This window comes from Crocodylus siamensis, chromosome 6 (assembly GCF_052110815.1).
Source record: "Crocodylus siamensis isolate JL-2025a chromosome 6, ASM5211081v1, whole genome shotgun sequence".
Lineage (NCBI taxonomy): Eukaryota > Metazoa > Chordata > Crocodylia > Crocodylidae > Crocodylus > Crocodylus siamensis.
In genome coordinates this window covers 95,761,798-95,779,218 of record NC_143400.1, presented here as the reverse complement: position 1 = coordinate 95,779,218, position 17,421 = coordinate 95,761,798, and the positions used below count along the sequence as shown (strand labels likewise).

The window sequence follows — 17,421 nt, the reverse complement described above, 5'->3', positions numbered from 1 at the left end:
TATAGCAGGAATAATGTCAGCGGTGGTGGAGTACGCTCATGGTAATTGGCTTTTGCTGTAATTAAATGCCTCAGCGCCAGCATTTAATCAGCCGCCAAAGCCGTTTATTGCCTCATATACTCCTTCACCACAAGCATTACCCCTTAATTAGTTGCTGGAATAGTGATGATTTAGCAGCGTCTTTATATTTATACTTAACGGCGGCAGTTTCTGGCCAGCTTCAACAATATTGCGAGATACAAAGGCTGTCCTTTCTGCTGCCGGATGATTCAGACCATTTTCTTTCTCCTTACCTTGCAGAAGTGGTGTCGTTTGTCCGGCGGCTCCTCTGGGGACATCGCGGCCGAGTTTCCGGTCGCTCCTTGGCTGCCTCTCTTCTTGCATTTTAATGTGAATTTGGAGTCGGCAAGCCCTGCGTTTAGCCCCAAAACACATGCTGCTGCAACAGCAGGGTCACCTTCTCTACCCCAGGATGTACTGCACATAGTTCCCAGGGGCAGAGATCACCTTCCTGTTGGAGGTATGTACAGCACCAAGCACAGCCAGAGCTCTTGCAGGAGCCTTTGGCTGCCGTCGGCAGGCATCAGTAGTAATAGCAGCCCCAATTCCACTTGCAACCTGCTCCAAGTTTCTCCCAGTCTGTTTTGTCTCAGGCCCATCTCTGCAAAGGCTTGGGAGAAAGGAGAGACACAGCAGAGCTGGCCGTGCTCTGTAGAGCCGCTGGATGCTCACACGGGGGTGGCAATATGAAATGGGCATCTTGAGGCTTAAAACCCCAACTGTCCCCATAGGGCAAGAAGCGGGCAGCTCACGCTGGCACGACAAGCATCTCTCCAACGGTTTGGCAATGCCGATGGAGCTTAGCGTGACGATGGGCCGGAAACCTGCGACTCCTGCCACACGGAGACAAACCACGTAGCAAGCGGTGCTTGGATGCTGTTAAGATCCAGGCCGACGAGGCCAACCTCGGGTGGAGGCGGCACCTGGTTTTCAGATGGGCCAAACAGGCAGCGTTGGTGTCATCTTCACACGACTCCGGTGGCAGCTCGAGAGCGGCTGCAAGGGAAGCACCAGCGCCTGTGCCGAGGCGATCGCTTCTCCTCTGTCAGTGTGAGGTCACTTGTGTGCATATGTGTGTGTGACAGAGTGTGCATTAGTGATCACTGTGTGTGTGGGCATGAGTGACCACTTCTTTTTGTGCGTGCATGCGAGTGATCACTTCTTGTGTGGGTGTGTATGATCACTTCCCTTTGTGTATGCGTGAGCATGAGTGATCACTTCGTGTGTGTGTGTGTGTGTGAGAGTGATCACTTTGCCTTGTGTGTATGTGGGTCTGAGAGTGATCATTGTCTTGTGTGTGTCAGATCACTTTGTCTTGTGTGTGATCACTTCTGTGTGAGATCACTTCTCCTTGTGTATGTGTGCACAAGTGATCACTTCACCTTGTGTTTGAGATCACTTTGCGTTGTCAGATCACTTTGCCTCGTGTGTGCTCACTTCTCCTAGTGCATGCATGTGCGAGAGATCACTTCTTGTGTATGTGTGTGTGCATGAGAGATCACTTCCCCTGGTGCGCGTGTGACAGCGATTACTTCTTGTGTGCATGAGAGATCACTTCCCCTGGTGCGTGTGTGACAGCGCTCACTTCTTGTGTGCATGAGAGATCACTTCCCCTGGTGTGCGTGTGACAGCGCTCACTTGTGTGCATGAGAGATCACTTCCCCTGGTGCGCGTGTGACAGCGCTCACTTCTTGTGTGCATGAGAGATCACTTCCCCTGGTGCGCGTGTGACAGCGCTCACTTCTTGTGTGCATGAGAGATCACTTCCCTGGTGCGCGTGTGACAGCGATCACTTCTTGTGTGCATGAGAGACCACTTCTCTTGGTGTATGTGTATGTCTGTGAGAGACAGCGATTGCTTCTTGTGTGCGAGAGATCACTTCTCCTTGTGTCCGGGCATGCATGCGATCACTTCTCCTGTGCGCGTGTGTGTGCAGCACCAGATGAATGTATGAGCACCAGATTAGAAAAACCACTTTGCGTTGCAAAGGAGGGGTGTTGAGTTTATCAGGTCCTGCGGGCTGGATGAGTGGTGCCGAACTGGTCCTCAGGCCAGGCTGGGTCTGCACACCAGCCCCATGTGCTGGATCCAGGTCAGCCTGGTACCACGGGCAGCGTGGCAGCTCAGAGGTGGCGTGCCCAGACCAGCCCCACACACCATCTGCAACACGCACAGACCGGCCCCGCGCAGAACGCGTGCTTTTCCTGAAGAAAGCCGCTGGTCCTTCATTAAAGCCCACTGCCTTGGCCCTTGGGGAGCGGAGCTGGTCTGGGATTGAACCTCTTGCACCACGGTGACTTGCTAGCCCTTGGGGTCATGGAGAAAACCACCCGGAAACACAACCTGGGCGTGAAGGCAATTAGGATCTCCGGATTTCTACATATCTATGGCTATGAATCTACATATTGTTATTTTTAAACCAGTCCTGACTGTTGCACCTGGGCTGAGACGTGCTTTGACCGCTCTCAAGAGGCTCGTGAATGGGCGTACACGCCGTGCTCATGTTCGCCTACCACCAAGCAAGAGGCTCAGCTCCAAGGTCGGCGTGGTCCATCCGAATATAGTTCAGCGCCGGGTGGATGTGTTGATAGGGAGTTAGCAAATCTGCATGAAGCACACACCGAGTTATCTCATGGATCAGGCATGGGGGACTCAGCCAAAACAAAGTGCTTTTTAAGGACCAGGGTTAGTGCACTTCTGGCCTTAAACCTGGCCTGGGATGTTTTATCAATCCCTCTTGCTCCAATAAAACCGGGATGGGGAAAGATTGCAGCTAAGAGAGACAGTGAGGAGGAAGAGGAGGAAGGAACAGAGAGGAGGAAGAAAAAGAGGAGGATGAGGAAGACAAAGGAGGAAGGCAGAGAGGAGGAAGGAACCGTAACTGCAAGTGGAAGCTGGGAGAAGGTAAATACCGCTCGTCTCGAAAAAAAAAAAAAGAAAACAATTTCACACACTAGCAAACAAAAATGAAATTTATAAAGGAGTTTATTGGATTGGTAAAATGTAATAAAAAGCATTTGTGATACTTCTTCTGCAAAGGAGAGGGGGTGGGGGGAAAGGCATCTGGCAAGTTTGCATATTTATTTTCCCTTACAAAACATTAGAAAAGCGTAACTGATAAAGTAAGGATAACAACGGAAAGAGCAGAGCAAAGAGGAAAATACATCTCAATATAACTGGATAATGCGTAATAAAAATACAGAAAAACACATGCTTCTATCTGCTTTCATTCTCTTAGTGTAAAAAAGTCATTTCACGTGTTGAATAAAAAATATATGCCGGCTGCTCTGAAATAGGCGGGTTAGGAGAGGTAACTAGCTGAGAACAAAAATATATCTCTTTGCATATTTATAAATACAGAAAACGTGGAGGTGCTGGACTTGCCCTCAGCATCAAGGTGAATACGGGATTTGGAAATCCATGTGCACAAGTTACCAGAGAGTAAACTTCATATTTGGCCTGACGGGTCCGTGCGGCTAGCTACTGAGCACCTTCAACTCCACAAAGTCGGGGGGAAGAGAGCATGGGCGCTGACCAGTTCAACCGGAGGTGAGGGTGCCCTTAGCCCCTTGTGGGACTGGGCAAGACCTCCGTGGCAGGATCAGGCCCCTCGTAGGTATGCAAGGGGCACTCTCCAGTGCCCACGAGTTCGGAGCAATCCTGAGCCCTCAACCCACCTTCAACAGGATTCAAAGGCGCGGCGTGTCCGACAGCAGACGTCCCTCCTCCACCCTGCCGTGGAGCTCGTCTTTGGCATGCAAAGCAAAGGCGCTGTCCTCCCTGCTAAGGACCTCTGTGCAGGAAAACCACCCGTCCCTGCTCCCAGCAGGACCGGAGCGAGCGCAGCACGGCCCTCTGCCCAGAGACCGAGAGCAACCGGCACGAGAGAGCCGAAATCCAGCCTGACCCGTGCGTGAGAATTGGCTGCAAATGAACGTGCACCCACGTTGGCAGGAGGGAGAGAGGTGGCAGGGCCAGGCTTTGGCAGGGCAGCAGGGCCAGGGGAATGCAATTTTGGAGACCGTCTGAGGGAGCCAGGCAGAGCTCCGGGCTGAAGACACAGCACCGGGCCTGACACCCACGGACCGGGACTCGCCTGATGGTTAAACCCAGCCTTAAGACACAAGCTCCTGAGGTGCTCGCCCTCTCTGCTGCTTGCTCTGACGGAGGAAGATCTGCAGGAGTCTTGCGGAGTTGACCGCTAGCCAGGAGCCAGGGTGGATGGGCTTTGGGTCCATCACCAGCCCCCAGGGAGATCCACACGGCACCTGTGTGTGCAAGGCCAGTCGATGTGTGCGAGGCATCCCAAAGGAGAACAGATTTCTGCCATACAACCTTGCTGTTGCCTGGCCCCGCACTGGTGGTTCTCCTCCCTGCTGCATACTTATTTCCCTCGAATGCAGCGAAAACCTGAAGGGTTATGGCTTTCAGAACAGGCACTTAGTGAAAAGAGCAATGTCCAAGAGGGACGTTCCTGCTACGAGCTTCTGACCACGCTGGCTAAGATGCATCTCGGGTGCTTAGCAGCTATGGCTCCAAGGCACATTACGGATACCGCGGACTGGACAGAGACGGGTTACAGACCTGGATCAGACTCACGGAAGAGTCTGTGACTGTCCAAAGGCCAAATCTGAAGGGGGTCCCTGCCCTTCCAGAGCGGTCAGTAAGGCGTGGGGTGGAGCAGAAAGTGCCAGGTTTCTTTTTTTAAAAACAAGGTGGGCAATCTCAACGTACATCATTGGGAACCATAACCTCTGCTTGTGCATTTCAGTGCAAACTGTTTCCTATTTATACCAGGGGTGTCAAACTCATCCAATCATAGAAAATTCAGGTTGGAAAGGAGCTCACACGTAGTCCACCCCCTGCTCCAAGCAGGACCAGCCCCAAGTCCATCATCCCAGACAAGGCTTTGTCTAGCTGGGTCTTCAACACCTCCAAGAATGGAGATGCCACCACCTCTCTGGGAAACCATCTCACCCCATGGGCAGGAAGAGTGGTGTGGCTGACTCTGTGAGCTGGATCAGGCCCAGAAACACCCCTCTCCCACTTCCCCCAGCATGCAGGACCCAGTTCCTGCGACGCGCACTGGTCCCGGATAGCATCGCACACGGTGCCCATATGAGGCTGGTCCAGAGTGCCTGCCAGAAGTGGCCTGCCAATCAAGTTCAAGGGTGGATCCGGCCTGCAGGCTGCATCTTTGACACCCCTGATTTATACCATGCTGCCATCTGCATGGCAAATTAGCACCATGGCAAAGGTGGCCTAATTACGAAGAATTCTTGCTCTCCCATCATCATTGCACATAATCCCAGGATTAGCAGTCGAGAGAAAATGCACGTTTCTAGCAACAGGATTGTGCTCTGAAGGCCTGCTGTAGACGTAAGAAGTAAAACTAAACGAGAGCACCGGCAAAGCACCAGACACCAGACTGCCAGGCCCACTCTGCATGGAGAGCGCGATGGAGCGGCCTCAGGAGTGGGTCCTTCCCTTCTCCCAGAGCTACGCTGCCCATCTGCAGAAACCACAGAAGATCCTCCAGCTACGGCTGCCAAAATGATATGCTGTTTGCACAGGACTTATCTGACTTTGGCTTCAGCTCCTTGTTGCAGACCACAGCATTTTTCTCATTCTTGTTTTAGGAGCAGGCATCAAGAAAAAAAAACCCCCAAAAAACCAAAGAGAAGCTGCACCCGTGCGGTGTGCCTCTTCCTCTTCCAGATGCAAGCTGCTTCCCAAATGAAGCAGCACAACCCACTTGAATTCCTGTTTGGGACTGGAAATAGGTGCAACCCAGACTTCAAAGTCGATGCATCTGAAACGATTGCCTCCGCCCCCTCTTCAAGGTAAGGACCCTGAGCATCCATCATGTGTAGGGAACCCAGGTAGCTCAGGTCTCGGAGGACGGTTGCGTCAGTCCAGGCCCCGGGGGTGACACGGTCGTGTCAGTCCGTGGATGCAACAGGGTGTTGCTTGCTTTGTGCAATCGGAGCTGGCTCCGGTATCTCTCCACGGGGAGCACGGACACCCCCAGCCTTTATACAGGGCTCGGCGCAGCACGACCGCGAGACGAGTAATGATAACAAAAGGACTGAGCAGACGTGGGCCTGATTTTCAGAAACTCTCACGAGTTTGCACGCGGTTCTCCTGCAAAACGGAGGTGGGGGCTCCATATCCATCAGGCCGGTTACATCCCTTAGCTTCTGTCCTGTGCTCTTCCCTTGCATTGTGCACTTCCACCTTCTGCTTGAAGGCAGCTTCACGGCCTTCGTTACCGCCTTGTGTTGCTGACATTGGTCTTCCGATGCTTCAGGAGACCCCGAGCGCTGGTATTATGTTAAACCTGTTGGCCACGTGCGCTGCTAATCCATCTGGCCTATTAAATGCAAGCCCCGCATCCCTGGAAGTGTGACGTTTCAGGAATTTATGCTAGTTTAAATGCAGCGGTGTCAGATTCCTAGTCGTTTCCCCAAGCAGGACTGCCTATTTTTAACGTGAGACCAAATGGATGGGGGGGTTTCCCCCCCCTTCTGCAGCAGCACCGCGGCCCCTTTCAGACACAAGGTCCCCTTGCATGAGGCCTCGTACAGAGCGAGAAAAGCATTTACAGTCTAAAACAGGAAGGATCAGGCGGGGAACAGGTACGCGGTTCACCTGAAATAGAAAGCAGGCGGGTGGAAGAGCTGGGGAGACGCCCCATCTCGCTCAGCTTGATGTGCCCTGCTCCCAAAACTAGTATAGAAATGATTATTGAAAAAATAGCTATGTACTGAAAAGGGCAGTGGGGCTCAGGTTGTATCCATATCTTCCCAAAGAGGGACTGGGAGAAAGAGGGCTATTATTAACGTCCTTCAGTGTATAGGAAAGCAGACATCCTACATAATGGCAACATAATACATCAATAATAGCCCAAGAATAGCTTCCTACTCCTTTCTTTTCCCTTGACAGTTAGAAACATAAAGAGAAATATCAGGCTGTGGAGATAAATAGCTAAGTCTCCACCCCCACCTCAAATTGCTATGGCATATTTTCAGAGATAAATGGTTCTCTGAGAAATTTAAATAGCGTTCTCTTTTCTTTTTTGGCAGCTGCAGGAAGTGGGTCAGGTGTAGAAATTATTTCCAAGCCTGAAAAACCCAAGTGTTTGAGAGGGAGATTTTACCCCTCTTTTAAGTATCGACTTTCTTAGAAGTAGAGTTAAAAAAAAAAAAAAAAAAAATCTTTGTGCTTTTTACAAAGTCAGACTAAAAAAAATAAAAAGGAAGGTGTGATAGTGCAAGCTTGAGAAGAAGGGAAGGTTTTGGGTTTGCATACGAGCATCAGGGGCATTTCAAATATCGCTGCTTTGTTGTTAACGGTTTTTTTTGCATATACTGTTACATACACTTACCATCCCATCGAGCCAAGGCAGCCCCAGGGCTGCAATTTAATATATAAGGAGTACTCTCTTGTCATTTAAACCGTGTTTCCAAACTCTAGTCCACTTCCCAGAAGAGCTGGGAGCTTTCTGCCAGAACAATTAGTTCAGATTCAACTACATTAAAATCACGGGGTCATCGTTAGGTTTCAGAGTCAACGCCTCCTTTGGCTGGATCTTCAGGGTACAGTCTTGCTTAGTCGCCGGCAGCTTTCAGGGTCACGGAGGTGAACGGGTGGCACGAAGAGCTCACAATTGATCCCAGTCTTGCTCACCGTTGCTTGCTACTACTCTAACTTTGCTGAAGTTACCCCGACTTGTATTTCCCCTTCCATGCGTGCGCTGCCCGTGGCTCTGGACAACAGCCCTCTTTGCAACCATGCAGGCTGCAATCTTAGCTCCAAAAGTTCAAGCCCTCCAGAAACTGCTGCCGTCAGTGAAACGCTGGTATGTAAACTCCCTCCCTGGAAAGCATGCTAGTTAGGGCCTGAAAAGGATTCAAAAGTTCATTCTTACACGCATTCCAAGATCTCCGAAAATCCACGCCTGGCACACAGCCCGCGCTCTCCTGTGCAGGGCTGGTAACGCTTTCTCCCGTTCCCCGTCTGCTGTGCTGCAAGCCTCAAACCACGCCGATGCCCGAGAAAGAGGAAAACTCCCCCAGCTGTAGTTCCTTCATCTTCAGGCCTCCCTTCCTGACCAAACAAGCAGCAGCCAACGGATGGACCGGAGCCAGCGCTGCGCTGCCTAGTAAATCGTAAAGCAGGGAGGTAAGATCACTGCGCAGGCTGCAATCGCGGGCTCTGCCCTTTATTATGGAGAGTGGTTGGGCTCCAGGAGCCCTCCGTGGAGACATCCCGGGTGTGACGAGCACAGGTTTGCTCCGGCTGGAGTTGTTCTTCCTTTGCAAGAATGGAAAGCGCCCGTTTGGCCGGACTTTTCCAAGCGGGACAACCTCATTTCAAATCAAAACCGTGCAAGCGTGCGCTGAAGGGTGAACCCTAAACTCTCTTGTTCTGCTGGCAATCTGGCAGGGTTTTCAAGGCGCCTGGCCGAAAAGCCCTCGCTGTCAAATATTTAAAACCTCGCCTTTGTCAAGAGGTGCAAGGGAGCGAGAAGGTGATAGCACCAGGGATGTGCGACATTTGTGAGCCCAAAACCAAGGCAGCTCCCTCCTTCTCCCCCCAGCTAGGCCCGGCCACTCTTCTTGGACATATGGCCCCTTCGAAGGAAGGAGTTGTGTTTGCAAAAGAAAAACTGGATGCCACAAGCAGCCTATGTCTTGTGGCATCCAGGAAGCCGAGCTGAAGGCAGACTGGGAGGGCCAGCACTGCGCTGGAAAGGCTGGGCATCTGCAGGCTGTGTTCGCCCCGTCTTTCTCCCCATAGAGACATGGACTGGGGCCTCTGCAGAAGCATTTGCCTGACAGTCTTTCCACCCCAAAAAGGGTGCCCTGACATACTTTGCAGCTAGGCTCCAACATCTGGACAAAGTAAGCGTGCTCATCGTGTCCCTCCGGACACGAGAGAGCCACCGTCTCGAGGCCAGCCTTCACAGCTGCCCGCGTCTGCTGCCGTTGCAATGGTATGAACGGAGCTCAGCTTCAGGCCCTAGATGCCACAGGACAGGGCAAGGAAGTGCCTTGACTCCCACTGGAAACATGGTACCTAATTCAGGTGCTTGACCCTCACCAGCCTCAGAAAATCCCGGTGAAGCCCAAAGCCAGCGGAAGCCGGGACTGGCTCCACGATCAGCACCGCTGCCCAGCCTGGTTTGTCCGCCGCACCAGGGCCGCTTATCTCAAGATGGTTTTGATCCATGGGAACAAAGAGAGGCTTTAAAAGCAAAAATCAGCTGAGCCACAACCCCCTAGTGTTTGCTCAAAACCTACCCCCCTCCCACGGTAGGCATATATCAAAAGCCATTTTATGCAGAGCGCTCCTTCTGAATATGTAAAACGTGGCGAATATTAACTTCAGAGATTTGTAATATGTACCAAAGCCCCACGGACCTTTGAAACGCTCACTCATCAATATGCAACGTCTAATCTCATCAAAACCAAACCAAACCAAAACAAAACAAAACAAAACACAAGCCATTCATCCGTGGCTCGCCGAGGTTACAGCAAGAATCCTGAGGAGCATCCAGCGCTGCCAGCGCATTACGCAAGAGGAAGGCTAAATATACGCCCCGGGTTGGGAAAGTTTCCCTTTGTGCAAAGGAAGAGGGAAAGCGGCTGGAAGGGCGACGCCGGAGCCGGGCAGCTGGGTTCCAGTACGCAGTTTGCTACCAGGCAGGGGCTGTGGTTTTGCATCCCGAGCCAGGGTCGGGCGCTCTCAGGATTGCCGGGCAGAGCGGAGCAGCCACGGAAAAACGCGGTCCTGCCCCCAGCGCTGTGGCTCCAACGGCTCCGCTTGTTTAGAAAATGTAGTGTTTCGTATCGATCCCATCTGACCTCCCGCAGAAAGAAAAGCTCGGTTCAATTGTGCAAATATGTACCAAATGGGAGCAAGGGAAGGCAGCCAGGACTGCTGAAAAGCTTTGCGGGATGCAGCCGCTTAGGAGCAATGGGATGAATCGGACTACTGGCCAAACTGACTGTGTGTCCCGGCACGAGCCTAAAACGCTACGACGGCTGAATTCAAAGGGAAAAACGCGCCAGGCTGGGGACCCCCGAATTTCCTGCCCATCAAACACCATTTTATTTTCATCTTTAGGAAACTCTCGGTCTGCAATCCAGCATTTAAAAAAGCCACACAAACAAGCAGGAGCTGAGCCGACAAAAGATGCTTGCTGCTCAAAGGAACTAGGTCACATCAAGTGTTTGCCTTTGCAATCTGGCTCAACATTAGTCTTGGATGTAGAACAGCAATAAAATGACCACACAGATATATAGGGAGATGCTGATAGTGTCTTTTCAATGAAACGCAGTGTTTATATATAGCAAAAAACCCCCAACAACCCAGCACTTTTCCTCCGACCCGAGATTTGGTTAATTAAAAAATACTCGCGGACTAAAAAAAGATTCTTATTGACTGGTCTCTATATGAAGAGATCTAATTATGCAAAAAAAAAGCCAGTGATCTCTTGAAAGAAGACAAAACAGGTACAAACTGCACGCGCAAGACCGGATAGACCCCTCGATCTCTCCCAAATGAGAATTGCAGCTGCCCCATTGATAGGAAGATATTAAATAAATACATACAGGAGAAAAACAACAAACATCTCAAGTTTTGAAAGGATATATATATATGTGTGTGTGTATATATATGTGTGTGTGTGTGTGTGTATACACGCACACACACACACATATATATACACACACACATACACACTCCTACCCTCCATCCTTAAAACAAATATCTGATTGGATTCTCCCTGATAAGTCCCTGCTTTCCTAAGCCTCTGTGGTTCACGTTGACTGATTTTTAAGGTAAATTTTAAGGAAGATTTAAGGTATGATTTCAGTATCATTTAAAAAGCAACGAGTATAATCATTTCCCTTTGAGAGTCCCATGGCAGGCACGTGGACCCCCTGCCTCTGATGCTATGGGTGCATGGGGCTGCTTTGATTCAGGAGCTGAAGCAATCTTATAAGTATTGGCTGAGTCTCACGCCACGTCTGAGCAGCAAGTACTTTCGTTACACACGTGGACACACTCAGACAGAGGAGCAAAAGGCCGTGCGACTGACCCGAGGTGAGCGAGGGAGACGGAGGCGGAGCTGCAAACATGGACTCTAACCACTGGAAAGATCACCATTCTCGGCCCCTTTTCTTGAGATGTCAAAATAATTGGGAAGAGCCGCATAAAAACCAAAAAAATAAAAAAAAGAGACCATTTAAAGTTGCTCCTATTAACTCAGCTACAGAATCAGAGGGGGTATCTTATTTATAATGCCAAAGCAATGGAGAGTAGCAATGAAGAAAGGGCATGTGTAATAGGAAGAGCACCAATTACTCTACTGTAAGTCAAATCAGTCATCGTCTCCAAACTGTGCAATGTGGACATGCAGGTGGGTCTATTCCTAAACCAACCATTGCAAAGTTTTCATTAGTGTTTTTCCTTGTAAAAAGCCGAGAACGTCAGTGTTACATCTGAGAGCTTCTATGTTAAAAGTCCACCAAGAGCCCTCGATTAGGATACACATTTCCATTGCATGGAGAAGCACCAAATAGATTTGATAGTTTCACAAATGGCTAAGGAAGGGGTGCGGTGCTATCTTGATGGTTCATCAATGCAAAACTAAGGGCCTGGACAGACACATCAATCATTGCACCTTCGAACTGAAATGGAAAGGAAGAATAGAGGTATCTCTGGAAATGTATTTGGAGTAATGGCTTTCCCAGGCTCAAAGGGATGAAGCCAGGCTCTGAGGGTCAGTTAGTGTTTCCCGATAGCAGCTGCAATAATCTACATCACCCCTTAAGATAAAGCAATTGCCACGCTCATCATCTTCCCAAACGCTCGTTGGCTGGTTGGAAGACTGGAGACAACACTGTTCCCAAAAGAAGTAATACTGTTTTTCTCAAGACAGCCACATCATTTGGATTGAATCAACTAGGACAGCGATTCTCAACCTTTTTTTAGACTTGGGGCACCCCTCATTGGACTCAAGGCACCCCTTGGAAAATGCCACCGCTTCGTGTTTTTGCTGATTTTTGGACTATGGAAAAATACTAGAGTACTGTAATTCTTCTATTGCAAAGACCCCAGAAAGACCACAAGGGTTTTAACGCTGTGAACTTCTATGTAAAACCTCTGGGTTGATTTTGTGAATTAAGTTTGCACACCTAAAAACTTGCGGTACCCCGCAGCACCCTTTAATGGACCTCAAGGCACCTCAGTGTACCACAAAACCCTGGTTGAGAATCACTGCCCTAGGAAGATGGGGGCCTCCAGAAGTCAAGTCTTTCAAAACCGAAGAAAAGATGTTGTCTGAAATGTCACGGGGTCAAAGAAGGGGTTATTTCCCATTCTTCTTTTGTGCCGATCCTACAGAAACGCATATAAAAAGTTATCCAAGTCATTACAAATTGTTTCATTTACCACCCAAAAATACCAAGGAAGAAAATGAAGAATGGGAAAAAAAAAAACCCTTACTACCTATTTAAAAAAAACCACGAGTGCAAATTTCAATAAATCTGATTCAAATATCATAAAACAATGCTGCAGAAAACACTGTCAAAAGAGAACACGTTGTTAGCATTCGCAATTTCTCCCCCCACAAATGTTGTTGGAAAGGCCCCCAACTTTTAACAACGAGAGAAGTGTAGTGTCAAAGTGTGACCATCTCTGGTGTTAAGTAGTGTTTGCTGCGTCCCGCTCTACCTCTGTTTGCACGTCACTCCTCGTGCCCTGCCATCCATCAGCTCTCAGCACACGGCTCGTGTTTCCTATTTCGAGTGTCACCGCGCCGATCGGCAGCATGCCTTTGCCTGTCAGTCCTGACCGACAGCTGTGACAGCTGTATAAAAGAAGATCAGCGCTGCTGGATGAACCAAGGCAGGATTCAAGCAACGGATAGGAACAAGATGCAACTGAAAATGCAGAAAAAGCCTTTGAGCTCTTCAGATAGACGTGAAGTAGCAAAGCACTGGATGTCCTAGCAAAGAGCTCTCCTGAGAGATCTTCTTGGCGGGGAGGACTCCGACGAGGAGTCTGCTGTGCCCTTTGTGCCTCCACTAGCTGTTGGGGGATTATCTCCAAGAAGACCTAATCCTCCTTTCCATCTAGGTGAGGAATCACTATGCTTGCCCAGGTTGGCAGCCTCCTTTCCAAACCACCGATGGACTTCATCTGTGAGCAAGTACAATACTGGCACAATATCTGCAGAAGAACTAGGGTGCAAGTCATCCCCACGCACCAAAACAAGGCCAATACTTCCTGTAAGTCTTGCCTCTGCCTTACAGCTCAATGGTAAACTTCACTCTGCTAGATGTCACGGTGACTAGTGTTTGGCAGCAATGCTAAAAAAACCCCTAAATTAATATTTTAAATATACATATATATATATACACACACACATATATATATATATATATATATATAAAAACAAAGGTGCATTATCGGATAGGCTAAAGCTGTGATGTTGCCTTCTGCTTGAAAAGGTAACATTCAGGCAATGATTAAAATAAAACAATAACTGACAATAAAAAGCCATCATGCTAACAAAAAACAAAACTATAATTCACTTTGGGGGTGTGCCAGGGGATTTGGCTGTAACCAAGGCAACCAAATCTGATGTCCTAAATGTATGTCCTACTGAGGAACAGATTTAAGCCCACGCTTAAAACAAACGTTTAAGCCCAGGCTTAAATACTTTGCTGGATCTGGGCTTGATCCTGGGTCTCACATCCCCACCCAGGCAATATGAAACTAGATCAGGCTCCATTTTCTAAGGCATGCTAGAAAAGCCAAAGAGCCTCCAAGGAAAAAGGTCTGGGTAATTTTTGAACTCCTTGTAAAAGGGAAGTTTTGGAGCATTACTGCCCTCGGGAGATGATATGACTTGATATCAGGACTTGAAGGGGACCTTCAAAGAACGAGGTCTCTTTGGCATCAAGGCTTTTTCTTTGGAAAGAGATAACTGAGGATACATAATAAATACAAGCTCAAGATTGTGACGAAGCAATGCTTGGGCAGTGCACGAACGTGCCGCAACGGCCCATCGGCACGTTCGCTTTAGACCCTGGTCGAACAGGGCGGAAATGCGGATAAGTGATGACAGCCCCTATGTCACGCATATAACATTCTCATTCCAGAACATGGTCATTGCAAATTTAGACACCACAAACAAATGCATTTAAAACAAAAAACTATTCTAAGCATTCACTCACTCACTCAAATGGGTCACTGGTTCTGAGAGTTATTTAGAAAAAAAACAAAGAAGAGTTTTGCTTGGATAGTTTAAGTCTGAAAAACAGCTGCTGTTCACGGAAGAAGAGCAACACTCACGCCCTTTTGAGCACCTCCGATCCAGAGACCTCTCGAGGAGACTGGTCGAAGTGCCCCCTACACCCTTTTTGCAATGCTCCCACCTGCTTGGAGGTTCAGAGCAGGGAGTCCAGGCTTATTCTTGGTTCTTGAACGACCTAATTTAAAACCTGAAATCCAGACACGGGCAGATATTTTGGAAAGAGAGGATCTGGATCTGGATTCTGCCACTTGGGCCATTCTATAACGAATTAAAATCACACCACGTGGGAAGTCGGGTTGCATGATTAAGTCCAGTTGCGCAGGGAGAGGTTACTGGCATGTGACTTGGCCAAAATCTAGTCTGCGGTTATCAGGAGAACCCCGCAGCCCCGATCTCAAGCCACATCACGTTCCTGCCTCGTAGATACAGCAGCTGTTTTTCATTGCCTTCTAATATGTGATTTGGAGCTATAAAGATGCAGCAACTATCCAATTTAAACCTGCCAGGACATGGAAGTTCAGAGCTAGATTTGCCACCTGGTCCATGACTTCCTCTATGGCAGACATCACACTCCCGTCGTGCTTCAGAGAGGAGGCGCTAAGGAACCCACGACCCAGGCATGAGCATGATGAGATGTGTGATGAAAAGGAAGGCACCGTCGGCGGGCTGAACTTCCACGTTTGGGCAGAGATCATTCAAACAGACCTTATTTAATGTTCTTTTGCATGTAACATGAGCGAGCTCAACATGACCTGAGTTGCCACCGCCAGTGGTGAGAAGCCCAAATGCAACCTATTAAAAAAAGTGCTGAGACAAGTGAAGACTAATTGACTGCATACGACTGCTAACATTCGTGAAAGCTGGGTGTGAAATTTTGACATGAAGACGAGATGCTTTTGCACAGTCAATGCCCTGCCAGGAAATCTGTACAGGAGAAAAATTCCTTTCCGCGGATCAAACATCCCACAGGTCGCCATGGGGCCAATTAAGGCAAAGCCAATGGAGTTTGCCCAGCGCATATCTGCTCTAAGGGACAGGAGAATCAGACCTCAATTCTCTAATTCAGTACAATGGCTTGATAACGATGGACATGGAGTTGTTCACTGTGACATGCAATGGGACTTTGCAGACTGGAAAGGAAGATACCAATTCCAGGAGTTACAGTCAGAGTCAATTTTCCATCTTATCCCATGCTTTGCATCCATTCATCCCATCCATAGGTGGGAGATTATAATTATGTTGGGCTTTTGTGCTAAAAAGGAAAGCACTGTATTTTCCATTTCTATTAGTGTGTGCACCAGAGAAAAAAACCTCATAAAACTTAATAGTCAAATCCACCAGTTCGTTATTAATATGGTCAATCACCCCTAAATGGCTTTGATTCCAGCTTGTAATTTGGTAAGTGCACAGAAAGGTAGTCTCTTTGATTACATCTGCAAATAAGACATTAATGTCAATTCATTGATATGAAAATTGCTCCTTCGTTCTGTAATTTGCACCTTAGTTATTAGAGGTTTCGTAAACAAGAGTATTAAAGCTCTCGCAAAACGAGCTGCAGATTTATAATGTCTTTCTTAATTAACAAAAACAACAAAACAAGGCAAACCTCCTAGAGTTGCCCATGCCCAGGTGTTCGCTGACCTTGGTCTTAATTTTTAACTCCTGGAAGAGAGGATAACGTGTCCCTTTTGCCTGGAACGCCAATCACTCCGCCGTTCCTGTGAAATGACATTTCTTCACTGGGAAGAAAAAAATGATTGGAATGAAACAAAAAGCAAAGGCAAGCAGAACCACGTCCCTCGTTTCCTGTTTGGCAGCAAAAATGCCCCTGCGGGACTCTCAAGATGGAGAAAGAACTGGGTCAGTTCTTTGGAAAGGGCCCAGAATTGAATAGTGCCCCGTACTGTAATTCCTGTTCAAGTATGTTGCGATCGACCTGGAAAGCCCCCTCCAATTTTAAGGTCTGATTCAACGCCCATTAAAGTCAATGGGAATCTTTCCATTGGTGTCAGCAGAGGGTGGATCAAAATGGCATGACTTTACCTGTCTGGAAACAACCCCTGCCCATCCATTGGGTTTCTATACCACTGCACTGATCAATGGCTGGCTTAAGGTTTTTTGAGCATCGCTCACGGCTGTTGATGATTATTAGTCAGCATCACTGTAACCATGTGGGGTTTCTTCTGAACCTTTTCAGACCCAAACGTAATCACCATCGCTTCTCAAAGTACATAATTGGCTCCCGATCTCTAGTAAACCAACATGTGTATGGGTGAGCATATGTGCAAGCTGAGATCTTTCAGCCATTGCTCATACAGACATGCTTAAGCATCTGAGTTGGAAGTATTGTTACTGAATACATTTAAGCAAGAGTAAACTATGATTTTATAAAAAAAAAGGAAAAGGGTATTAAACTGGAAGGGAATGGAGACAAGCGTGGACATGAGGGAGAGGTGGAGAGTTCAACTGTGGGTCCCCCTACAAGCCACACGTACGTGAAAGCTCTGCGGGGTCAGCACTGTGTAGGCCGTATTGAGACACGGCTTCTCGTCTCACGTGCATGCAGTCTGTTACTATGGAGCAAGCTCTAATTGAGAGAATTCACTCCCAGTCTCATTAAAATCGATGCAAAACAACTCAGCGCTTCCAGCAAGAACTGGATCAGACTGTCACACATGTAAGAGAAGAATCAAACCCAACAGTTTCAGCTTTATCTCAGGCAATATGAATCATTTGGAGGTTCGGGAGAACCCCACTTAGCAACTAGCCCTCTTGGTCCAAGGCCTTCCAGTTTTACCTTTTCAATCGAGAATTAGGTTGGAAAGGAGTCAGGCTAAAAGCAATGCTTGTGCAATTCCCCAGCAGACAAATCGGGAGTGTCGCAGTGGGGGCTCAGAGGTCAGTGCTGGCCTTGGCAGTAAGTGCCTGGATCCGAGCAGAGTTGCAGGTCTTGCAAAGGATGTGTCCATCCAGAGGGTAACAGCCCTGGTTGTCCCCTTCAGACAGGAGGCCGCCACAGTCCTGCAGCA

General features: G+C 48.6%; 1 protein-coding gene and 1 long non-coding RNA gene across 8 annotated transcripts in view; one reads left to right on the top strand and one right to left on the bottom strand.

Moving 5' to 3' along the window:
• The first annotated feature begins 313 nt into the window (after positions 1 to 313).
• Positions 314 to 3,269, top strand: LOC149863260 (uncharacterized). Its single transcript, XR_016442872.1, has 2 exons — positions 314 to 520; positions 792 to 3,269. It is a non-coding gene; the product is annotated as an uncharacterized LOC149863260 (long non-coding RNA).
• The window catches only part of LPP (LIM domain containing preferred translocation partner in lipoma), a 423,011-nt gene continuing 408,617 nt past the window's right edge, over positions 3,028 to 17,421 (bottom strand). For all 7 annotated transcript variants that reach the window (XM_090050830.1, XM_090050829.1, XM_090050835.1 and 4 more), the window contains one exon: positions 3,028 to 17,413. In XM_090050830.1, the coding sequence (XP_089906956.1) occupies positions 17,285 to 17,413 (129 nt within the window). In that variant the 3' untranslated portion in view covers positions 3,028 to 17,284. The remainder of the gene's footprint in view (positions 17,414 to 17,421) is intronic.